This window comes from Denticeps clupeoides, chromosome 2 (assembly GCF_900700375.1).
Source record: "Denticeps clupeoides chromosome 2, fDenClu1.1, whole genome shotgun sequence".
NCBI lineage: Eukaryota > Metazoa > Chordata > Actinopteri > Clupeiformes > Denticipitidae > Denticeps > Denticeps clupeoides.
Window position 1 is genome coordinate 20,422,366 of NC_041708.1, and position 20,882 is coordinate 20,443,247.

The 20,882-nt window shown below is 40.6% G+C and overlaps 1 protein-coding gene across 1 annotated transcript; it reads right to left on the reverse strand.

The window, feature by feature from the left end:
• Positions 1-4,267: 4,267 nt before the first annotated feature.
• Positions 4,268-18,594, reverse strand: dipk1c (divergent protein kinase domain 1C). The gene is made up of 4 exons (XM_028970419.1): positions 17,923-18,594; positions 10,985-11,719; positions 6,301-6,465; positions 4,268-4,761 (listed from the first exon to the last, which is right to left on the reverse strand). The coding sequence occupies exons 1-4, from the start codon at positions 18,133-18,135 to the stop codon at positions 4,501-4,503; spliced, it is 1,374 nt and encodes a 457-aa protein (XP_028826252.1). The 5' UTR covers positions 18,136-18,594; the 3' UTR covers positions 4,268-4,500.
• Positions 18,595-20,882: the final 2,288 nt, after the last annotated feature.

Consider the following 20,882-nt stretch of genomic DNA (forward strand, 5'->3'; position numbering starts at 1 on the left):
GGATACTATGTTCCCTGTTCCGACTATGTCTGAATCTGAAATGAACAATAGTTCTAAAATAAAAAAGTCTCTCCAGCATCAGATCGAGTTTAAGTCACTTGATACTTGACACATTATTGCCACTCTCATAATGATATTCATTTGTGAATTTGTGTAATAAAATTTGACCCAACTTATTGAATACACAGCAGATATATTTTTGTATATTTTACAAATGTACCATTTTAAACTCTAAACATAACTAGTATTTTTTATACTTGCTGCATATCCAAGTATCCTGATGAAAACATACTATCACTGATGAAAAGTACTATCACCTCCCATTATACCCAACAAGCTTTAAAGGCAAATGATAACTGCAAATTAAAAAGTCTGCATGGTCATGATCCCACCTGACCTTGCAGTCAGTACATGCTTCTTAATGTGCAGTAATTGTCAAAAAAAAAAGTTTCATGTTCTCTGAATGTGTTCATCTGTTGTATAAATATATGATTGTATAAAGCTGCCCTGTTGTGTCTGTTCGTCGTGATGTTTCCCCTGTCATGTGACATTGTGCATATGCGTCCTGCTTCCTCACCATGTCCAGCCATCGTGACAATATCAGATCTTCATATTAAATATCAAATTAATGAAAGAAGTCAGTGAAACATGCCATATAAAAAAAGATGATTTTTTTTGTTTTATTATTATTATAGTGAAAGAATAGATCATGAATAAAAAGAGGTGTTTACAGGTGTTGAAATGGCTAGGAAAGCAGCTACAGTGGCCTCAACATCCCATGAATGTCTTAGGTTTTCACTTCACCCTTAGGACCTAGTAAGACTATCCCATCAGTTATTTAACCTTTGACCTCCCAGCTGTGAGCCTGGAGTAATTGTGCTTCAGTGGAGCGACAGGAACCATGTGGGTTCATGTTCCATGTTAGCAGGTCAGCCCCATGGCAGACAGTGTAGATCAAACCTGAACGTGCTATGAAATCACTTCCAGAGCTCCGATGCCAGGGCATCTGCCAGTGTTCAGATGGGTATTCTAACCACAAATCAAATCAGTGGTCCTCATTAATATCCTACAATGACCTGGTGGTCTAATGATGCTTTAAAGTACAATTTAAAATTTGTTTTTGGGAGGGGCTTGGTTCTTTGACCATGTTGTCATGTAACTATTATATTCTGATGTAGTCTGGTGTCTCCAGACTCAGAATTTTCCATTAGTGAAGTGTGTTGTGATGTTGCCAGCGTTCTTACTAAGAGACATTCTGTTGCTCAGCGTGGTTTTGAATGGTTTTTCGAGACTGACGAGTATACTGCATATGTGTCTAATTTCCTCACATCTGTGTACTATTACACAGACTTGGATCTTGGATTCAGTAGGATGGTCGGATGACGGCACTTCTGAGAGGGTGATTGCAAAATATTGGCTCACAGCTCTGTTGCCCTAACTCCAAGAAAAACTCTGAAATGACAGTGTTTACACATTCACATACACATTACACGACTCAAATGCATTTTCATAGCATTTCCTTACCCTACAAAAATCCTTTTAACAAAGTCTCTGTGCTCTTAATGCACAATTAATAATTGCAAATCAAGGAAAAAAAATATTTTGGTTGTTATAGTTTTGTCGCTTTCCACTAAAAAAAGCTTCCACTTCAGGAAGTTTCTATATTTTTGCTGTCAGAATAAGGGATTACTTCTCAGGCGGTTTTTCCTCCATGGCGTCTATTGTAAATAGCGTCTTTAAACTATTTTTTGCCTGCTGTATAAATCCTGGGCAGCGGGAGTTCTGGTCACAGCTTACTGAGTTTCAGCACTGTTTTCTCTTGGGCGGACGCTTTGAAATTTTACCCAAATGTGCAGCTGGTGTTTTATTTCCGCTCTTTGGCCTGTATTGGCAATTTAATAGCACAATTTAATGATATGAATTCTGAAATTTTGCTAAACATGTGCATATACACTAGTTTACTCTAGATGTGTACAGCTCTACATGTAAATTTAGTAATGTAGTAGTATAGTGGGTAACACACATGAACCGCATGACCTCAAAGTAAAACCTCACTTACTACCATTGTGTCCCTGAGCACGATACTTAACCCTAAGTGTCTCCCGTGGGACTGTCCCTGTCGCTACTGATTGCAAGTCGCTCTGGATAAATGCTGTAAATGTAAATGTATTTGTATCTACGGTTGCCGCCCTTCAGCCTGCGTTCATCTCCAGTCATTCCGGGTCATACGGAGCAGCTGGACTTTGTTATGCTCGGCCATGAGAGCTGGCTATTTCCATTTGTTTCCGTTTTAATGCTCAATATTTACCTGGACCACAGAGACAACCTCAGATTCAGTTCGATGTGAACGCCACAGAAAGCAAGTACAGTTCCTCCAGTTTTTCTGCTTCTCTCCCTCACATTAAAAATGCTTGAATGACATAAAACACAAAACATTCAGACTTTCAACAGAGAGAGAATATTGAGCAAATGTTCCATGCTGTTATTAGTCTGTTTTAGTGCCTGATAAGCAAATGATAGCCCATTTAGTTGCTTACGGAAGTGTGTATTATGAATGATCCAATATTTACTTGCCACATTAAATAATTTACTCCAAATAAGGTTTTTTAGATACATAATTCCCTTGCTGAAATGAAGCAATAATGTCAGTTAAGTTTAGCAACCATTTGTATCATTCACATTATTATACACAATATAGAACACATTATTGAGCATGTTTCCTACACATCGGAAATATATGCAACAACACTGAGACACTAAGAATTTGTCGACGAACTTAGATTGATTACTAAAGCTGCAAGGTCTGCCCATTTCCTTTTGAAGAATTAGTAATGAAGAAAAAAATATTTATTAATAGAAAGTTGATGATTACAAGTTCTTTGCTTGTTGAGTAAATTATAAACATAAATGAAAGTAAAAAAAATACACATATAACTGTAACCTTTAAGCTCTATGACTGATATTATGCTCAATGACTGGCTGGTTGAACAGCTTGCCCTGCTCCATTCGACTTGCCGAGACTACTACGACCTTTAAGAAGCAGTTGAAAACCCACTTATTCAAAAAGTATTTCAGATAAATCTAACACTTACACACGCACATGCACACACACTGCACAAAAATGAAAAAAAAAAAATAATAATTTTCTTCGTCTAGCACTTAACAATTTCCGAGCATGTTCTTTTTTTTCTGACAGGTTAGGCCTTATCAGGGCTCTTAGTTTTGTAAACTCAAAATCTATAGAAATCGAATGAGAATTGCTGGTGTCTTCCTCTTCCTCGCTTTGGATAAAAGCGTCTGCTAAGTAAAGTAAAGTAAACTATGACTGAAAAATATTATATTATATTATATTATATTATATTATATTATATTATATTTGAAAAGACATAACTGCCACTCACTGTAAACGCAACTGAATATCTGCACAACTGTGATTGGTGATCCAGTTCAATCAGAGTTCTGCAAAAGAATGTGCATGGATCCGTTTGGAGATCTTTCAACATGGAGCCCTGAATACAGACTCAAACACTCAAATGAGAAAAAAATATACAAAGTTTCAATCATGTCCACAACATTCCTAGCTATCCCATCTGAGCATGATACAGATCAAAACCAGACTCTCACCAGTCCCGTGGAGACAGAAAGGAATCACTTCTATAAGTCATCTTGCCAGGAGCTCATCTATCACCCGGGTCACCAGCAGGTGAGACGCCACCAAGACAGGGATTGTCCACGTCAAACTCCCATTATTCCTGTTTTTACCTGCCCTATCCACAGCTCCCAGGCACATTTTGCTTCTCTTCCTTTTCCAAACTCTCAAGACAACCCTCTGTAGCAAACTGCAACCTAATCTGCTATAAAAGTTTCCTGAAGGATGAGAAAAGAGATTCCACACTGCTTCTCCCCTTTTGGCTGCTCCCGGCCGTGTGGACAATGGGAACCAAATGTCTGTTCTGATCTCAACGCTTCCCGTGTATTCCCTGAGTAAGGTGCTGATGTGTATGCACCAAAGAAGAGCCGACCCCGGCCAGCTGTGTTTTCCTGATGCGTGACTGATGCTCATGCCTTTTACAGAATTTTTTGAGGAAGATTTTTCTAAACCCAGAACATCCTTTTTACTCTCACTGTTATTTTTATTTTAAACTTGTTTTATCGTGCATTTTCACAGTTCAGTTATAAGAGATTTGTTTTAGCTCAGCACAGTAACTATGATTCCATGGTCAGAAAGGATAATTCCAAGGATAATCAACTTACTCAGTATATTAAATTCATTGGTTCATCAGTGATATTTTATTATTAGAACAGTGGAATGAAAAATATGATATGTGGATATGTTTTTTTAGTTTGCAACCATGCTAAATGAAGACAAGGCATTTGGTTGCTTGCTACATTCAGATGTTTAGCATACAGCACATACCACCCAGAAATCAAGACAACATTTAAGAAAACGTATTCACATCAAACGTTTTTAATAAAGAGTCTTTCCAGTAACACTGTACATCAAAAGTTCAGCACGCCACGGGAATGGCCTGCTGTGTCAGTGCTGTGCACTTCTGCAGGCGCGTCGCTCTCACGCAGGAGTTGGCCGAGAAGGCGGAGAAGGTTCTGCCGCACGGTTCTCCTGAGTTTGCCGTCCTCACCTTCTTCCATCGCTGCACACTCCTGCACTGCCCTCTGCAGCTCCACCAACAGGGGGAGCCCCGCCTTAGCGCCCAAAAGTGTGGGAGAGAACCACGGTCGAAAGATCTTCTCGCAGATCACCTGTCATGGGGAAGGAAGACGAGAAGGAAAAAAAAATTGAGAAAATGAGGCACGAACAAACCAGAAGGGGGTGGGGGTTGGGAAGTTGATGCTGGGAAGAGAGGGGCAAGGGGAGCCGTCACAGCAATTGTGACCCTCTGGTCTTATTCTTATTATCAGCAGTGCCATCATCAGTCATATTCCTATTACCTATCCTGTTTGAAGGGACAGGACACTGGGATGTGGGTACCTGCTTGACCTCGTGGCCCGAGCACAAAGACCCTTTTGTCCCTAATGGCAGCTGGTACAATGGGGCCGCAGGGGTCAGTTGGGGGTGCGATAAGTGATCAGTAATGTCTGCTTGCAGCCCTATGATGGACTTTGGTTTCATCTGTTAGCTTGGCATCCTCAAGAGGGAGCTGCTGCTGCTGACAGCTGTTTTATGTTGACAGAATATTTATTTGGCCTCATTGTCTGAGTGTGATTCTTATGTGGCCCCTGCTGTTTGAGTCTTAACATTGTCAAGGGTATCACCATTGTGTCGGTTGAAGGAAGTGACAGCGTATCTCATGTTGCGGCGCTATTAAAGACCATTAACATTCTGATCATTTTTACTCCTGTCGTCTTGCCCCAACCACCACTTAGAGGAGCAAAAGAATATTTGCCTACTGATGACAGCTATTTCCTGTAGATTACCTCAGGCTATAGGCTGAATAGATCATTTGTTTTAATAGATAGAAAGAATACAAAGAAACACATAAGTCAGTTAAAGGCATGAACCACCGACATGAAACAGACAGCATTGTCCAAGTGGCTGGCCACCAGGAGCCAGCTCCAGGGTAACTGGCACAAGTCTCCAGAGAAGGTCCAGTCTTCAAAAGGTCCACCCTCATTGAGATTGAAAAACATTCAACTATTTAGCAACTCTCAAGAGTATCATCATAGTACATTAACTGTCCACTCCAAGGGTCCACTATAATTATCAAATATGCATTGAGGGGATTATGACCTCTAACCCTACTTTAATAAACTTCTGAATTTAGATTCAGATCATTGCATGCTCTTTACATGTGAAACTAAAGCACAAGCATCGTCTATATTTATACTTATTTATTACTTTTGTAACAATCCATGATGAAATCCTTCAGCCTTGCAACACTTGTGGCTGTTGCTGAGCAACGTCATTCAGGCAGCGACTTGTCCTGTTGTCATGTTAATCAGATGGAATATTTTACTGTGAGATATTATCACGCCTCGGTGTGTTTAGTTTACATTTTCAAATAAAATTCATCCCATCAGAGTACTGTTAGTGAGTAAAGCTCCTGCCATCTGCGCTCCAGTAATGAACCTTGTTGCAAATTCACTTAATCTAGAATCAAGGTGATGTGCCTACTCAGCATTTTTATGCACACCACAGAGCATGCTGGGATGGTAATGGTTTCATACAATAAACAGACCAGACCGTTCATATGTCTTCTCATGCACGTTTTCATCTTAGAATTTAACACATATTAGACCATAAATCTTCTGCCATTTTCTTTTCTGCTTCCTCAAAATCACCTGCAAGTTGCTGTTTTTGCGTCTTGAGCCACACTTGTTTCGTTTTGTGTTGCATGTGGAGATGCAATCGAAGAAATTGCAGTCACTGTCGCTGGTGCAGTTCTGCTCTAATATGTCCTTCATCTTGGGCTCAAAGAAGGCCATGTCCACGTCTATAGCGACAACCTGCATAAAAGAGAGAAACAAGGGGCATTAAAGTAAATGGGGCAGACAAAGGGACATTAAAGTGAAAGGAGAATCCAGAGAGTGAGCAAAGGAAAAATTGCTTTGGACGAAAGCCAGACACATACTCAGGTTTGTCTAATGGAGTGTGTGGCAAAAAATGAAATACACTTGGCTTAGCCTATGTATTTGATTAGACCTTGATGAGACAATTTATTAATAAGTTGACAATTAAAGATGATTCTCTGCAGCAACAAAAATAAACAACAATAACAGCCATAAATTATTGAACTTCAATGTAGTACTGAACAAGTGACTTGCCACTCAACTCAAAACCGATGGTTTCCAAGGTTTTTTTCAGATTCTAAATGGTTTCAAATCTTTGCTTTGTGGCAAAGGCCTGAATGACATAGTTTATTCAGGCTTTTTGACCAAGATTTAAGATTATAAAGAACAGTGATAACTGTGAAACTTCACAGTATTCATTTAAGATCAGTGTGAATATAATCCCAAATCATTGTTGCAGTGTTGAGTTCAGTGTAAAATTTGCAGTATAAACTGTTAAATACTGTGCAGTGATAATTAAACACTGGCATATGTAACATGCAATAAATATGAAATACACTGGATCAAAAGAATGTGAAGCAAATTCAAAGACTGTACACTATTTTCAAACTGTGCAGCTCTAAGTGCTGGACTTGTTCACTTTTGTAATGGCAAAGGATTTGCATATATGTATACAGTACCCCCAGTTAAAATCAACATCCCAAACTGTGCTTTTTAAAAAGTTTGTTGAAGTACCTTCATCTCACACCAAAGAAATGAATAAAAAGAAAACAGACATATATACATTGAAATAAATGTATGCAAAAAACAAATCCCTGATCCAAAAATACACTCTTGGAAATTCATGTGAAACAACACATTTAAATTGGACATTGTTGATTGGAGTGTATAGGGACCTCCCACCTGAACCCAATGACCTGATTATCTGATTAACTCGGATATAAATAAGAAGAAACACAGAAGCAAATTTCCTTAGTCAACCATCACCATAAGTCAGGGAAATGTATTCAAATGGATTTAAAATGCCCATTTGTACTGTGGTTATCAACTAGAAATGTGACAAACTTGCCTGGAAAAGGACCCCACAAGGAGTGAGAAGGATGGTAACAGAGGCAAAAATATCTCCATGGATTGCTGTTGGGGAATCGCAAGAAAAATCCAGATTACGTGAAAGATAGTTTTTTCTGTTAGTTATGCACACTCGTAAGTACCTGGAGTTTGTTAGACATTTCTTTGACTGGAACCATTTGGAAACAAAATTGTAAATTTTGAGGTTTTATTGGATGAGGAAAGTATGGCTGTAATGAAAAGGTTCTGTGATGTTTTTCCTCCAGCAGCCCCAGGATAATTTTTGGGTACATGGCATCATGGATTCCAAAAAATATCATGACATATTTATCTAAACCTGGCCGCTTCCACCAGCTAAAACTGGATCATCAATTAATCTTCAAGCTTCTGCCATGGCCATGTCAGTCTGGTACCCTACTGAAAATCTGTGGCATGAGCTGAAGAAGAGACTATATAGGAGAGTACCTAGAACCCTGTATGATCTCTGACTCTGTATAGAAGAATGGTCTCAGACACCTTGTTCTCTTTCCTCCAGCCTTATAAAAATTACAGGAGTAGAGTCCATGTGATTTTATTCGCCAATGCAGGTGTAGCAACATTTGTGGCACATGATTTTTGGAATAATTAGTATCAACAAAACTTTTTTTAATTGTTATTTATAAAATAAAGGTACTTCAGCAAACAGAAAATTATTTCTAAAAGTTTATTTCTAAAAATTATTTCTAAAACTCATTTGCTAATGAGTTCAATTCAAGAAAGAATTATGTTTGTCCATGTGACATCTGGGTTTGAAAATACTGGTTTAACTTATCTAGAATGTGGAAGATGCATGCATGACAGCAGGATCTTTCCATTAAAAATTTTCTTCAAAAAACATAATTAAATATAATTTTTTGATGACAAAACATGATCTTATGCTGCATTATCACAATTTGAGTGTACCAATGCCCTTAGTGACAATTAAAAAATAGTGCCATTTATATATTAAATTAATATCATTAGCACTACTCTACGGATATTAGAATAGATCAAACTTAGATAAAAAAAATAAACCTGTATGATACAATGATCATTTTAAAATTATCATTTTAAATAAGAGTTTTTATTATCCTACCTCAACTGCTTATTGTGTTCTATGGAGCACAATACAACAAAACATAAAAACTGAAAGATCTCATGCATTCAAGTCAAAAATACACAGATCAATTTTTGTGGTATGTTTTACTCCCCTCCCCCCAATGTTGTGAAACTGAAGTTTAATTGCTCAGTAGGCTTCATGAGAAAGTGGAATGTTCTCCACTAAAAATGCTGGCCTGAAAAGTAGCCATGCAGTCGGGAGCTTTAAAGAGAACAATGATGTTTTTTTTTCTTTCAGAAAGCAGCCTGCCAGCATAGTAAGATGGTCTGTATCAATGATGTAAGTAACTAAAGCCTCATGTGGAATATTATGGGGCTTTTTACACTAAGCAAGAACAGACTTGTGCTGCAAATGTGTTTGTTACTTTACTTTTTTTTAACTTAACATATGTTTGCCAATACTGAAACTCTGTTCCACATCACAACAGCAAGTTTACTGATTTGATGCATTTTTATTTTTTATGTATTTTTTATGTAAAAAAAATTAACTGTTGCAACTCATTGTTATTCAGTGGTTCTGTTCCAACCTTAAATTTTGTTCGATATTGTCAAGTGCTTGAGTGAGCTTGACTGGACTGGAACACAGTGTCCATCTGGTTAACCAACAGATTAACATTGAATTTTTTCCACATTTCCAAAGAGGTTCTTTCAAAATGTTAATATTAAAATATCAATTTTTCAAAGTATTTCATCTGTGGCATCCCTTATTATTTGCTATAAATTATACTGAACATATAATTTTAATTCAATTAAAATTAATGACTTATGTTTACCTTAGTATATTATAAATATAATTTCATAAGTCGACAAGAAAACTGTGGTAATATCACAGTAATATCCCTGAAGTTGAGTTGAATGGTATTATTGTTCACCTACAATGTGTTGCAAAATTATTCGGCCCCCTTGAACCGCATTTTGTCACATTACAGCCACAAACATGAATCTATTTTATTGGAATTCCATGTGAAAGACCAATACAAAGTGGTGTACGCTTGAGAAGTAGAAGGAAAATCATACATGATTCTAATTTTTTTTTTTTTACAAATAAATAACTGAAAAGTGGGGTGTGCGTATTTTTTCAGGCCCCCTGAGTCAATACTTTGTAGAACCACCTTTTGCTTCAATTACAGCTGCCAGTCTTTTAGGGTATGTCTCTACCAGCTTTGCACATCTAGAGACTGAAAGTCTTTGCAGACTCCAAGAGGTTTTCTTCCAAGATTGCCCTGTATTTGGCTCAACCATCTTCCCATCAACTCTGACCAGCTTCCCTGTCCATGCTGAAGAGAAGCACCCCCAGAGCATGATGCTGCCACCACCATTTTCGTTAGTCTTCCGCCACACATAGCGTTTTGCATTTTGGCCAAAAAGTTTCATTTTGGTCTCATCTGACCAGAGCACATTCTTCCACATGTTTGCTGTGTCCCCCACATGGCTTGTGGCAAACTGCAAACGGGACTTCTTATTGTTTTCTTTTAAAAATGGCTTTCTTCTAGCCTCTCTTCCTTAAAAGCCAATTTTGTGCAGTGCACGACTAATAGTTGTCCAAAGGACAGATTCCCCCACCTGAGCTGTACATCTCTGCAGCTCGTTCGCCATGGGCCTCTTGGCTGCATTTCTGATCAGCGCTGTCCTTGTTCGGCCTGTGAGTTTAGGTGGACGGCCTTGTCTTGGTAGGTTTACAGTTGTGCCATTCTACTTCCAATTCTGAATGATAGCTTGAACAGTGCTCCGTGGGATGTTCAAGGCTTGAGAAATCTTTTTGTAGCCTAAGCCTGCTTTAAATTTCTCAATAACCTTATCTCTGACCTGTCTGATGTGTTCTTTGGACTTCATGGTGTTGTTGCTCCCACTATTCTCTTAAACAACCTCTGAGGCCGTCACAGAGCAGCTGTATTTGTACTGACATTAGATTACACACAGGTGCACTCTATTTAGTCATTAGCACTCATCAGGCAATTTCTTTGGGCAACTGAATGCACTCAGACCAAAGGCGGCTGAATAATTATGCACACCCCACTTTTCTGTTATTTATTTGTAAAAAATGTTTGGAATCAATTATGATTTTCATTCCACTTCTCAAGTGTACACCACTTTGTATTGGTCTTTCATGTGGAATTCCAATAAAATAGATTCATGTTTGTGGCTGTAATGGGACAAAATGTGGAAAAGTCCAAGGGGCTGAATACTTTTGCAACCCACTGTATTTAATATGTGTGTGAACACTTTCAATTGTGGGAATGCATTACTCAACTGTAAGGTCTTTCCTGATTGCGAAGTTCTCTGGTTTGATGTCACACAGGTGGAGGTTGTGGGAAAAATCCTCCTCAAAATGCCCCACCATATCCAAGAAGCTCAAAGCGATGCGATGCACCATGTCCCTGTCAATCCCTGACCTCCCATACCCCATCCAGGAAGCCTGAGCAGGGGAAGTGGAGAACTCCTCTAAGGAAAAGAAGTTCTGGTCCCAGGCATGTCCTGCCGCCAGGAACTCCACTGCGTAGAAGTGTCCACATGAGCCCAGGACTCGAGCCACATGCCGGCTGAGGTCCTGCAGCACCCTGAGGAAGGTGTATTCTTCCTGTTGAAGCAGCGCCCAGAGAGACGCCAGTTCTGCCCGCGAGTATGTCCGGCCGCGCTCCCTCAGATGCTGACCCCATAGCCGAGGAAGGGTAACATTTGCTCCCGTCTCCAGTCCCAGTGAGTTCTTAATCTCCAGGGTAGTGTAAAAGACCACATCCAGTGGGGAAAGGTCTTCATCTGCCCCCGTGCCTCCAGGGGTGTCTGGGTAGTCCAGCAGGCCCAGTGGCTCATAGGAGGAAAAGTTCTCCAGCTTGGATTTGAGCACCACAGGTGTCCCACGCCAGTCCGCTACCATCACCTTCTTCCCATTCTCATAATACAGGCAGTGTTTATATGTGATGTGACCCCCAACACACAGGTCTTCACACAGGTCACCGGTCAGGATGCCCTGGCGGTAGTCTTCACACTGAAACACACACACATTAACACACAAATGAAAAGGTTTCTCAATTCCTGTTCAGATGTGAATAAACTGTTTACTACATAAGAATTTTAAGCACTGTATTAATTCAGTTTTTTTACTAAAACTATTAAAATAATTTTTACAGGATCAATACTGTGTGAGGTTTATTACCTACAGACCCATAATGCAATTCATCAAGGTCAGTTTCCAAATGTACATGCAAACACACATACACACACACTCACACACACTCCTCTCTTTGTCTTCATTAGCTGACTAGCACTGTGACTGATTTCTGGGAAGATTTATGTGTGTGTGTGTGTGTGTGTGCGTGGACCCTTGGGTAAGGAATGATCATGGTTCAGGTTGGGATTACATCACAAATTTGCCTTTGCTACATTTCCAGAACTACCAGCTGTCTGGTGGAGTCTGCCAAGCCCTGGCCTTCTCCAGTTGGCATCAGCATGTCAGAAACATAAACTGTGCTTTTCTGTGCATCCTCAGTTGGAAAGGTTAGATAGGCAGGTTTCTCCTTCTCTTCTATTGTGTTTGAAGAAGTACACACAATGGCTGCTGTTGCTTTTCTTTCCAAAGAGAACATTTGATTAGTTAACTAAAATGACACTTTATTATAAAAAGCTCTGTAAAAAGCTCTGACTGCATTGTGGCAAGTATAAGCTTTGGTGGAGGGAGAATATGGCGTGGGGTCATTTTTCAGGGGCAGAGCTTGATACCTTAGTTCCAGTGAAAGGAAATCTATGCCATGCTTACTGCTGTGTGAGAACCATTTGGGGATGACGGTGCCCCAGTGAACAATGCAAAGTCCATGAAGAGATGGATGGGTGAGTTGACTGGAACTTGACTGGCCTGACCTCAAACACCTTTGGGATGAATAACAAAATACATTCTCAAATTTTCTTCTAAACAAAATCCTATACCTTGTGGAAAGCCGTGTGTAGCACACCCATGGCTGCAAAATGCAAAGTTTAAGAGTGGGATTTCATTAAAGTTAATTTGTGTTTAAAGGCAAGCGTCCCAATCTGTGATGCCCAATGGATTGAAAAAAGCCAGTGAAAATCGTTTTTATTGCTCTTCATGAACTTGTTTCCAGGATATTTTATATATTGTGTGGCTGTCATGGAACCGCTGTCAATATGCAGATGACTCTCCGAAATTTAGGGAGAAGTGGGATGGTGTTAAAACATGAAGTTAGTCGACTGCTTGGTCCATAGCTTGCCAGAACCAGAGCAGCATTAAGCTGGCATCCCCACCAACACAATTCTGCAGGCTACCCATCAAGAGCCTTTTCAGTCTTCAACACAAGCCTTGGAAGAATGAACATCTGTGTAAATGTTGTTGTGGAGGTTTCGCCTCAACCACAAAGCTCTTTTTTTCTTTCTTTTTTTTTACATTTGCAACAGCTGGCAAGTTCCACACATCCAATTTAATTCCCCTGTACCCAGCACTGGTCAACAGCTGGATTTTAACTTCGGTATGCATGCAAAAATTCCCACCATGTCACCAGGGTTGCGATATGTATTTCCGTCCGTTTATATATATATATATATATATATATATATATATATATATATATATACACACACACACACACACACACACACACACACACACACACACATACATACACACACACACACACACACACACACACACACTGTATATAATGTGTGTGTGAGAATCTTGTCTGGTTTGTTTATTTTTGCAGACTACTTTGTGTGTCTGTGTGTGTGTGTTGGTGTGTGTATGCGTTGAAGATCTCACAGACTAAAATGACTGTCAGCTTTGTTACATCCAGATGCTTCAGGAATGTTTTGCATGTTTTGTTTTTTATTTTTAATGTATACTAAGTAACAATCAAAATAATTACAAGCACATGTGACCCCAGCGTCAGTGGTGGCCTAGCGGTTAATGAAGCAGCTCCGTAATCAGAAGGTTGCTGGTTTGAATCCTGATCCGCCGAGGTGCCACTGAGCAAAGCACCGTCCCCACACACTGCTCCCCGGGCGCCTGTTATGGCTGCCCACTGCTCACTCAGGGTGATGGGTTAAATGCAGAGGACAAATTTCACTGTGTGACCCATGTGCTGTGCTGCTGTGTATCACAAGTGACAAACACTTAACTTTCACTTTCTTTCAGCGAAAATTATTCCAAACTCCTCAACCGTCTGCTGAACCTGCTGCTGAACAGTCAGACATTCTTTTTACACAGAGCTAATGTAAATAAAAACACTGCTTGGTATTGCACACGTTGCCTGGAAACCTTGGCTATCACTGAAAATGACCATAAGCCCGAGTACTCAGTCCAAATAATCTTTTTCTAATCATTAATCATTTTAGGTCAGACAACCACAGGTTCAAATGTTAAATAATTAAAGTTGTACATTATATAACACAGTGCATATAATCCAACAATATAGATAATTGTATCATATAATTGGATTATGATTGGTGAATGATATGAAGGTCATATGTGGTTGAAAGCATAACCTTTTTTTCCCGTGCCTGGTAATGGTTAAATGATAGACTCCAGAGACTTGGAGCAGCTAGGCTATTTCTGTGTGTCGCCTGGCCCAGGCACTGGTCAATGTCGGCATGCCAAGAATGTCCCAAACCGATGGTCTGAGCCTCTGGATCTCCCACATCAACGGAAAACTCTACCGGAACATTTTTCTGTATCCCAGAAAGAGTCTATTGTCAGACAGGAACCCCATTAATTCATGTCAAGTCCTACTATAGCCCGCAGGCCTATATCTCCACCTCCCTATGTGCAAACAATCTGCAGTTTGTTGTGAACCTACCACATGGGAATGAATGAACATGGAAGAAGAAATGGTCTGAGTGGGTGGAAGAGTGACATGGATTTAATGGTGTTTATTCATTTTAAGTGCACAGGACAATGAAGACATTCATCTCCCTTTCACAAAGTTTGATCCAAGCAACTGGACCAGTGGGTGGTCAGGGAAGTCTGTTTTATATTGGAACTGTTTTACAACTGTAGCAAAATTCTAAACACTGCTGTACAGTAGTGGGGCTATGAAATACATTATTTACCAAATTAATTTTTTTCAACATTATCAACCATTACAATGATAATATGGTAAATTATATTAAAGGGAAAGAGAAAACAGTGCACACAATGCATGCGGTACACACATCAAAATGTGCTCTTGTAGGCAGAACATTTTCAATGCTTCTGGGAAGCCTTTCGACAAGGATGAATTTAAGGTTTCGAATTTTTTAAAAGGATGAATTAAAAAGAAATAATAAACGATATGCTACAAGAAAAAAAAGTTCATATTGCATTCAGGATTCTAAGGAATAAAAATATTGTGCCTGTTTCAATTATTCAAACATCCACAAAAAAATATTTGCATGATCATTTTCTGTACAGTGTAGAATTCAGTTGAAAATATTCATATAATGTTTGCATCTGAAAGAGATCTGTTCATCTATTTGGTTACTGTCTTATAAGCTTTATCCAGGCCAAAGATGCTTGAAGGTATGGCACCTGTCAGCTGAACACATAAGCCTACAGGGGACACCGTCCATGCTGAGTCCTGCATAATGAAGTATAAATAAAGAGCACAACCTGTCTGAGCACGGTAGCAGGAACTAACTCAGCTGGGCCATTAAATGCTTCAAGGTGTTTTGTTAATCAAATTCTTCCACCTCCTCCAAACCCCTCACACTGTTAAACTTGCATGTTGAAGGAATGATTTTCAGCCATGATCTAATTAAAATATACTCAATTTTCATAATACAATAACCTACCAATATTTCTTGTAATATCCTTAGTCCTGCGGGTTATTAATTAGAGAAAGAGAGAATTAGAGAAACAGAGAAATATTATATATCTCTGACTGGCTATGTGTTAAAAAGTTCTATTTTCAGTGAGTTTATTTAACACGATAAGATAAAACTGGCTGTCCTTCTCGCAAATAGATTCATGTTCAAATAAGAATTTTCACAAACGTCCACCTGCCTGTACTGGTCAGCCGCAGGCAATTGTGGACTCATTTATTATTATCCATCTGTTGTGCCGTTAGGCACGTTGTGCAGCTGTGTGGAGTCTCATTATCCTGAGTGTTAAGTTTCAGCACAATGTAAATATACCACACACTACTATATATGTTATTTTGTGGATACTTCTGTCTACTTATAAATACATAAAGCATTTATTGAAATATCGAAAGTATGAAATACAAAGCATGCATGGGAAACTTAATATAAATTATAAAATGCAGCTACAACTTGCACCAATGTAAGCGGAAATGTGTACTTCTGTATTTTAATGCAACACTTTTGCCCGATTTGCTGTTTTATTGTGAACACGCTCATGGAACTTTATACATTTTAAATACAATTCTTCTCTTCCCAGTGACCTTTTATGCAGCGTTGGCATGCAGTTAGATTTTTTTTTTTTTTAGATCTATTTATTTCCAACTGCCTCACTGTGTGGTACCTATGAGTATGAGTACATTTTCATATATTGCATATTCAAACAAAAATGGCCAATTTGAGTGCAATTTTAAACAAAGATTTTTACTCTGCTGCTTCCTACTATTATTCATATTCCATTGCTGCAGCCCTGTAAAATGGCAGAGAGGATCATTAAACTGTAGAATGAGGCCGACTCTGTGGTTAGGCCGCCTGCCAGAGAAATGTGTGGAGTGATTTATAGGCATTTCTCTGCAGCGTGGTGTTTATGTTTGCCTCTTGGTGCGCTTAGTGGTAATTATCAACTGCTAGACTAATAATAGGAATGATAAAGGACCTAAAGTGTTTCCCTTATTCTCATCTCCAGACTAAAAACAGCCATTATCATTATTTCTCTGCGAGTTCTGCAGCCTTTAGGGGTGCCGTTTTTTCCTTTTTTAGTCTTTCCAGAGACGCTCGCAGCGGCTGCAGGACGCCGTTTCAGACAGGGGTTACGCGTGGGAACCGCTCCCTGCCTGTGGACTGTAACCACTGGGCTACTCGCCAGCCACCAGCCAGTCTGCTGTATGTTAATGTGCTGCCTGGATGTGAGATATGCTGATCTTTACTTGCAACTTCACTCTAATGTGCCGAGGTGGGTTTTCTTCACGCGAGCCATCAGTGAAAATGTTCTTGCCCAAATTACGCACCATTCTAGTCCGAAAGGTTCCCTACCAACATGCCCGTTAGAGATCTTTGCTTTGGCAACAGCCTGTTTTCATTGTTGCTGTTGGGGCCTATTAAAGGCTTGGCCCGAGGTGCTTCAGGTCGATGATAGGTTTGGCTGTCACACTTCCTCAAAACAATGTCGGCAAAGAAGCAGCGCAGTGCTTCCCTCCCTGCTTCCGTGTTCTGCTTCTCCTGAAAATTGGAAAAATATTGTTTCTCTGCGCACTGGGGAATGATTGGCTTTTAACACTGAAGAAACACTGAAGAAAGCCCTATTACAGTTTTGGAGAAATTATTGGCGGGTACAGGGCCAATACAAATGCAAGGTGAAAAAAATCACGCATGAACTGAACTTAGGACTTCCTTTAATCCTCAGGAGGTGGGACGTACTGGATTACTTAGCTCACTTGCCGGCCAGCCGAAAGGCCGTTTCAATGCCCACTTTGGGTGCTCCAGATCAGTCTTTTTTCCCCTAATCTCTCAGTCTAATCCTGCAATAGATCCCTTTTCCTGATTCACCGAACAATCGTCATCTTGCATAGCCTCTCAATTCCTTGCATCCAAAAACAAAATGGAAAATGGTATTATTAGATCATGATGCATTAATTGACTAAAATGTTGGACAGAACCTTTTTTCTTTCGTCTTGAGGGGTTCCTAGAATTAAAAAGCAGTTAGTAAAAATGTAGATAACTGCCTCGGAGCTCCAAACAGCACCAGAAATAAACGAGTTTCTACCCTTCTGTCTCCAGGCACTAAGCACAAGCTAATTAAAAGTCATAAATTGGCAGCATCCGCAGAGAAACTCAGAGTCTGTTTGTGTGCATGTGAGAGAGAGAACTTAATCGCTTATAGCGCAGATTTTTAATTAGTTGTGGAATATTTACAGGATTTGTGTAGACTTACGTTTAGACCCTGGATTATTTGGGGTCCACGCATTTAAAAGCCCGATCACGTATTCACTTCATCTCTCCTGCCTGTGCTGAGTTATGCTGTGTGAATGCCGTGTCTGAATGTGCGTGTGCTGTAGAGGTGACCCCTACCACTCTCTTGAGGATCTTCCTGCTCTTGTCGTCAGTGCAGACGTCTGAGAACATGCTCCTGTGCACAAACACCAGCCCGTTGAGGAACACCCAGCAGCCGAACCACAGGAGGATGAAGAGTAGCGTGCTCTTCCTGCACACCTTCACCCCCAGCCATCTCAGCAGGCACCTGTGCCTGGCCGGGGCCAAGGCCCTCCGCAGGAGCCCCCACATCCCTCCAGGCCCAGTGCCCCGGTTTTCCCCGAGAAGCCCTCCTGAGCTGACCGCCGCTGAGATGGAGGCGAGGGGCTCACTGTGACCCCCGCTGGCATCCGCTGTCACGGTGGAATAAAGATGGACAGGCGCTTCTCCGGACGGGGTCCCGGGCGGTGGTCTTCTCCTGCCTCTCTCCACCCTGCAGGGTTCCCATGTCAGGCTAGTGCCCCTCCTACCCGCACACTTCAGCCGTTCCTCTCCTTCTCTCTCTGGCTTCCTGATTCCAGGTTGCTCTGCTCGCCCCTACTCTCCCTCGCCGGCTGTCGTCCTGCGTTTGTTTTCTGAATGAACCAGGGTGAGGGAGAGAGAGCTGGGTCAGAGCTCCTGACTCAGACAGCTCTTTTTTCAAACTGCAGCCCCCTCTCGCTCTCTTGCTCTTGCTGTCTCACTCTCTCTCTTTCCCTTACGACACACCACCTATTTTCCTCCGCCTCCCGCCCCCTTCTTAAGTACTTGCCTCCTCTGGGTCGCCTGGACAACTCGTCTTTCCCTGTTTCCTTGGCAGCCAAATGGCCTCTGAAAGACTCTCCCCCCCTAGCTGGACAGCTTTCTTCTCTGAGGCTCGTCTGGGTTCAGAACCCGAGAACGTGCTCGTAACCCTCAACACAGAAACTGAAACATCATTCAGAGTAAGTCTCCTAATGAGGGCAACTGGAAGGTGGCTCAGTACAAATGCATGGGTCTGGTCAAGGACTTTCCACAGGACGGGAGATGGTGGGGGTCCTTTCGTCTTTGAGGGGCTCTCCGTGGAGTTGGGTCTCCTTCTCTCAGTGGGGATCTTGTGGCTTGTGAGAGGTGTGGAGCAAGTGCTCAGAATATCTAATCCGCTTCAAGCAAAAGGCAACATGCAAAACGGCAAAGTGCTCGTGAATATTTATTCGTGTTTTTCTTTGAAAGGGTTTTGTGTTATTTTAATTGCCAATTAGCCACTCCAGAGCTTGCTTTTTGTTCGGAGTGGCCGAAGTAGATAAAAGGCTGGATCTTCTGAACTCATTACTGCTGTCTGCTAATCAGGGACGCACTAGAGAGTTCCATTACTCGGCCCTCTTTACCAAAGCTCTGCATTAAAATATTTAAAAAGCGAGGAAATAGATTCTCTCCCTGTGACCTTGGATTTAAATATTTTAGAAGTTTACTCAAAAGGAAGAGAGGACTGCAGTGGCAAGGACAACAGGCAACCAGGAGCTTGTTACAATTCAGTCTGGAGCAGTAGCGCTCCCTGCTGGTAACTTTCTTTAAAAAAATACTGATTACTTTGACAATTCTGCCACAAAGTGGTGATTTTTGTTCATTGCATGTCGGATCGGGAAAAAAAATGCTCTGCCACTTTTAAACAATTTCAGGATTGATTATGCTTTTGACAGGGGGGTTGTGGCAAGAACACTGTAAAATGGTTCATTGCACCACTTCCACAAACCTCTACTGGTTTACCCTGTAAAAAAAAGCAGGACTTGACTTTAACCCTAGTAAGCATTCAGTCGAACACAAACTAGAATACAGTATTTATCTGTTAATTCACATAATGGTATTAATGATAATTCACATAATAATTCATATAATTAATCAAATTAAAAGAGGGAAGCCTACTGGGTAACACACTTGCCTATGAACCAGAAGATCCAGGTTCAAATCCCACTTACTACCATTGTGTCCCTGAGCAAGACACTTAACCCTAAGTTGCTCCAGGGGGGGACAGACTCTGTAACTACTGATTGTAAGTCGCTCTGGATAAGGCCGTCTGATAAATGCTGTAAAAATGTAAACATTTTTAATACTATTGCAGACATTCAGACATTTTACACCTTGAAATTCATTAATGGCAGTTGTAATGTTGTCAAAGACTTACATGAGATGAAATTGATGATGCAGCTGTTTCTATGTAACATCATTCCGCAGCAGCTTGTCATGTGACAGTGTATATTTCAACACATGAGAATCAATGAAATAGAAACATTTGACCCTGCATTGAAAATAATAATAATAATATCAATAACATAAATTTGTATTAATTTGCGAATACCCACCCACATTCAGCAAATAAAAAGTCAGAGACATTCATGACAAAGCTGCACTAGACAGATTGCATATAGAAAAATGTGTTTTAAGTCATCTGAGGGGTTTCAATATAACCCACAGTAGTGGTGGGAATCGGCACCGTAATCAGAAGGTTGCCGGTTTGAATCCCAGTCCGCCAAGGTGCTACTGAGGTGCCACTGAGCAAAGCACTGTCCGCACACACTGCTCCACGGGCGCCTGTCATCTTCACCAACAACGTCCTCTTTTCTTCCTCACACCACACTCTCCTTTTCACCAACACCTCCTCTCTTCACCAACATTCCCCTCTCTCTTCACCAACATCCTCTTCTTTGTCCCAAAGCAGCCTCCATTTTGAATCCTCTTCCTGATTACAGCCCACCAATCATGGCAGGAAGTGGGAGGAGTCCAATCATGGGCTGATGAGGAGCCACCCTGCAACATTACAGAGACACAAAGAGAGAGAGACACACACAAACACAACAGAAAACACCCATAGTCTGCCACGGGACGTCACACCGCTATGGGTGATGGGTTAAAAGCAGAGATCACATTTCACTGTTTTCACTGTGTGCTGTGTTGTGTGTCACAATGACAATCATTTCACTTTAATTAACTGTTATGCCACAGTATGTTACTACATAATAGTTTATAAGAAACAACAGATTTTG

Coding starts and splice junctions, on each gene's coding strand:
- dipk1c (XM_028970419.1), bottom strand. CDS start 18,135: ATGTGGGGGCTCCTGCGGAGGGCCTTGGCCCCGGCCAGGCACAGGTGC. Junction 6,466..10,984: donor CAATCAGGAAAGACCTTACA/GTTGAGTAATGC, acceptor TCTTTTATGCAG/GTTGTCGCTATAGACGTGGA. Junction 4,762..6,300: donor GCAAAAACAGCAACTTGCAG/GTGATTTTGAGG, acceptor TCCCCATGACAG/GTGATCTGCGAGAAGATCTT.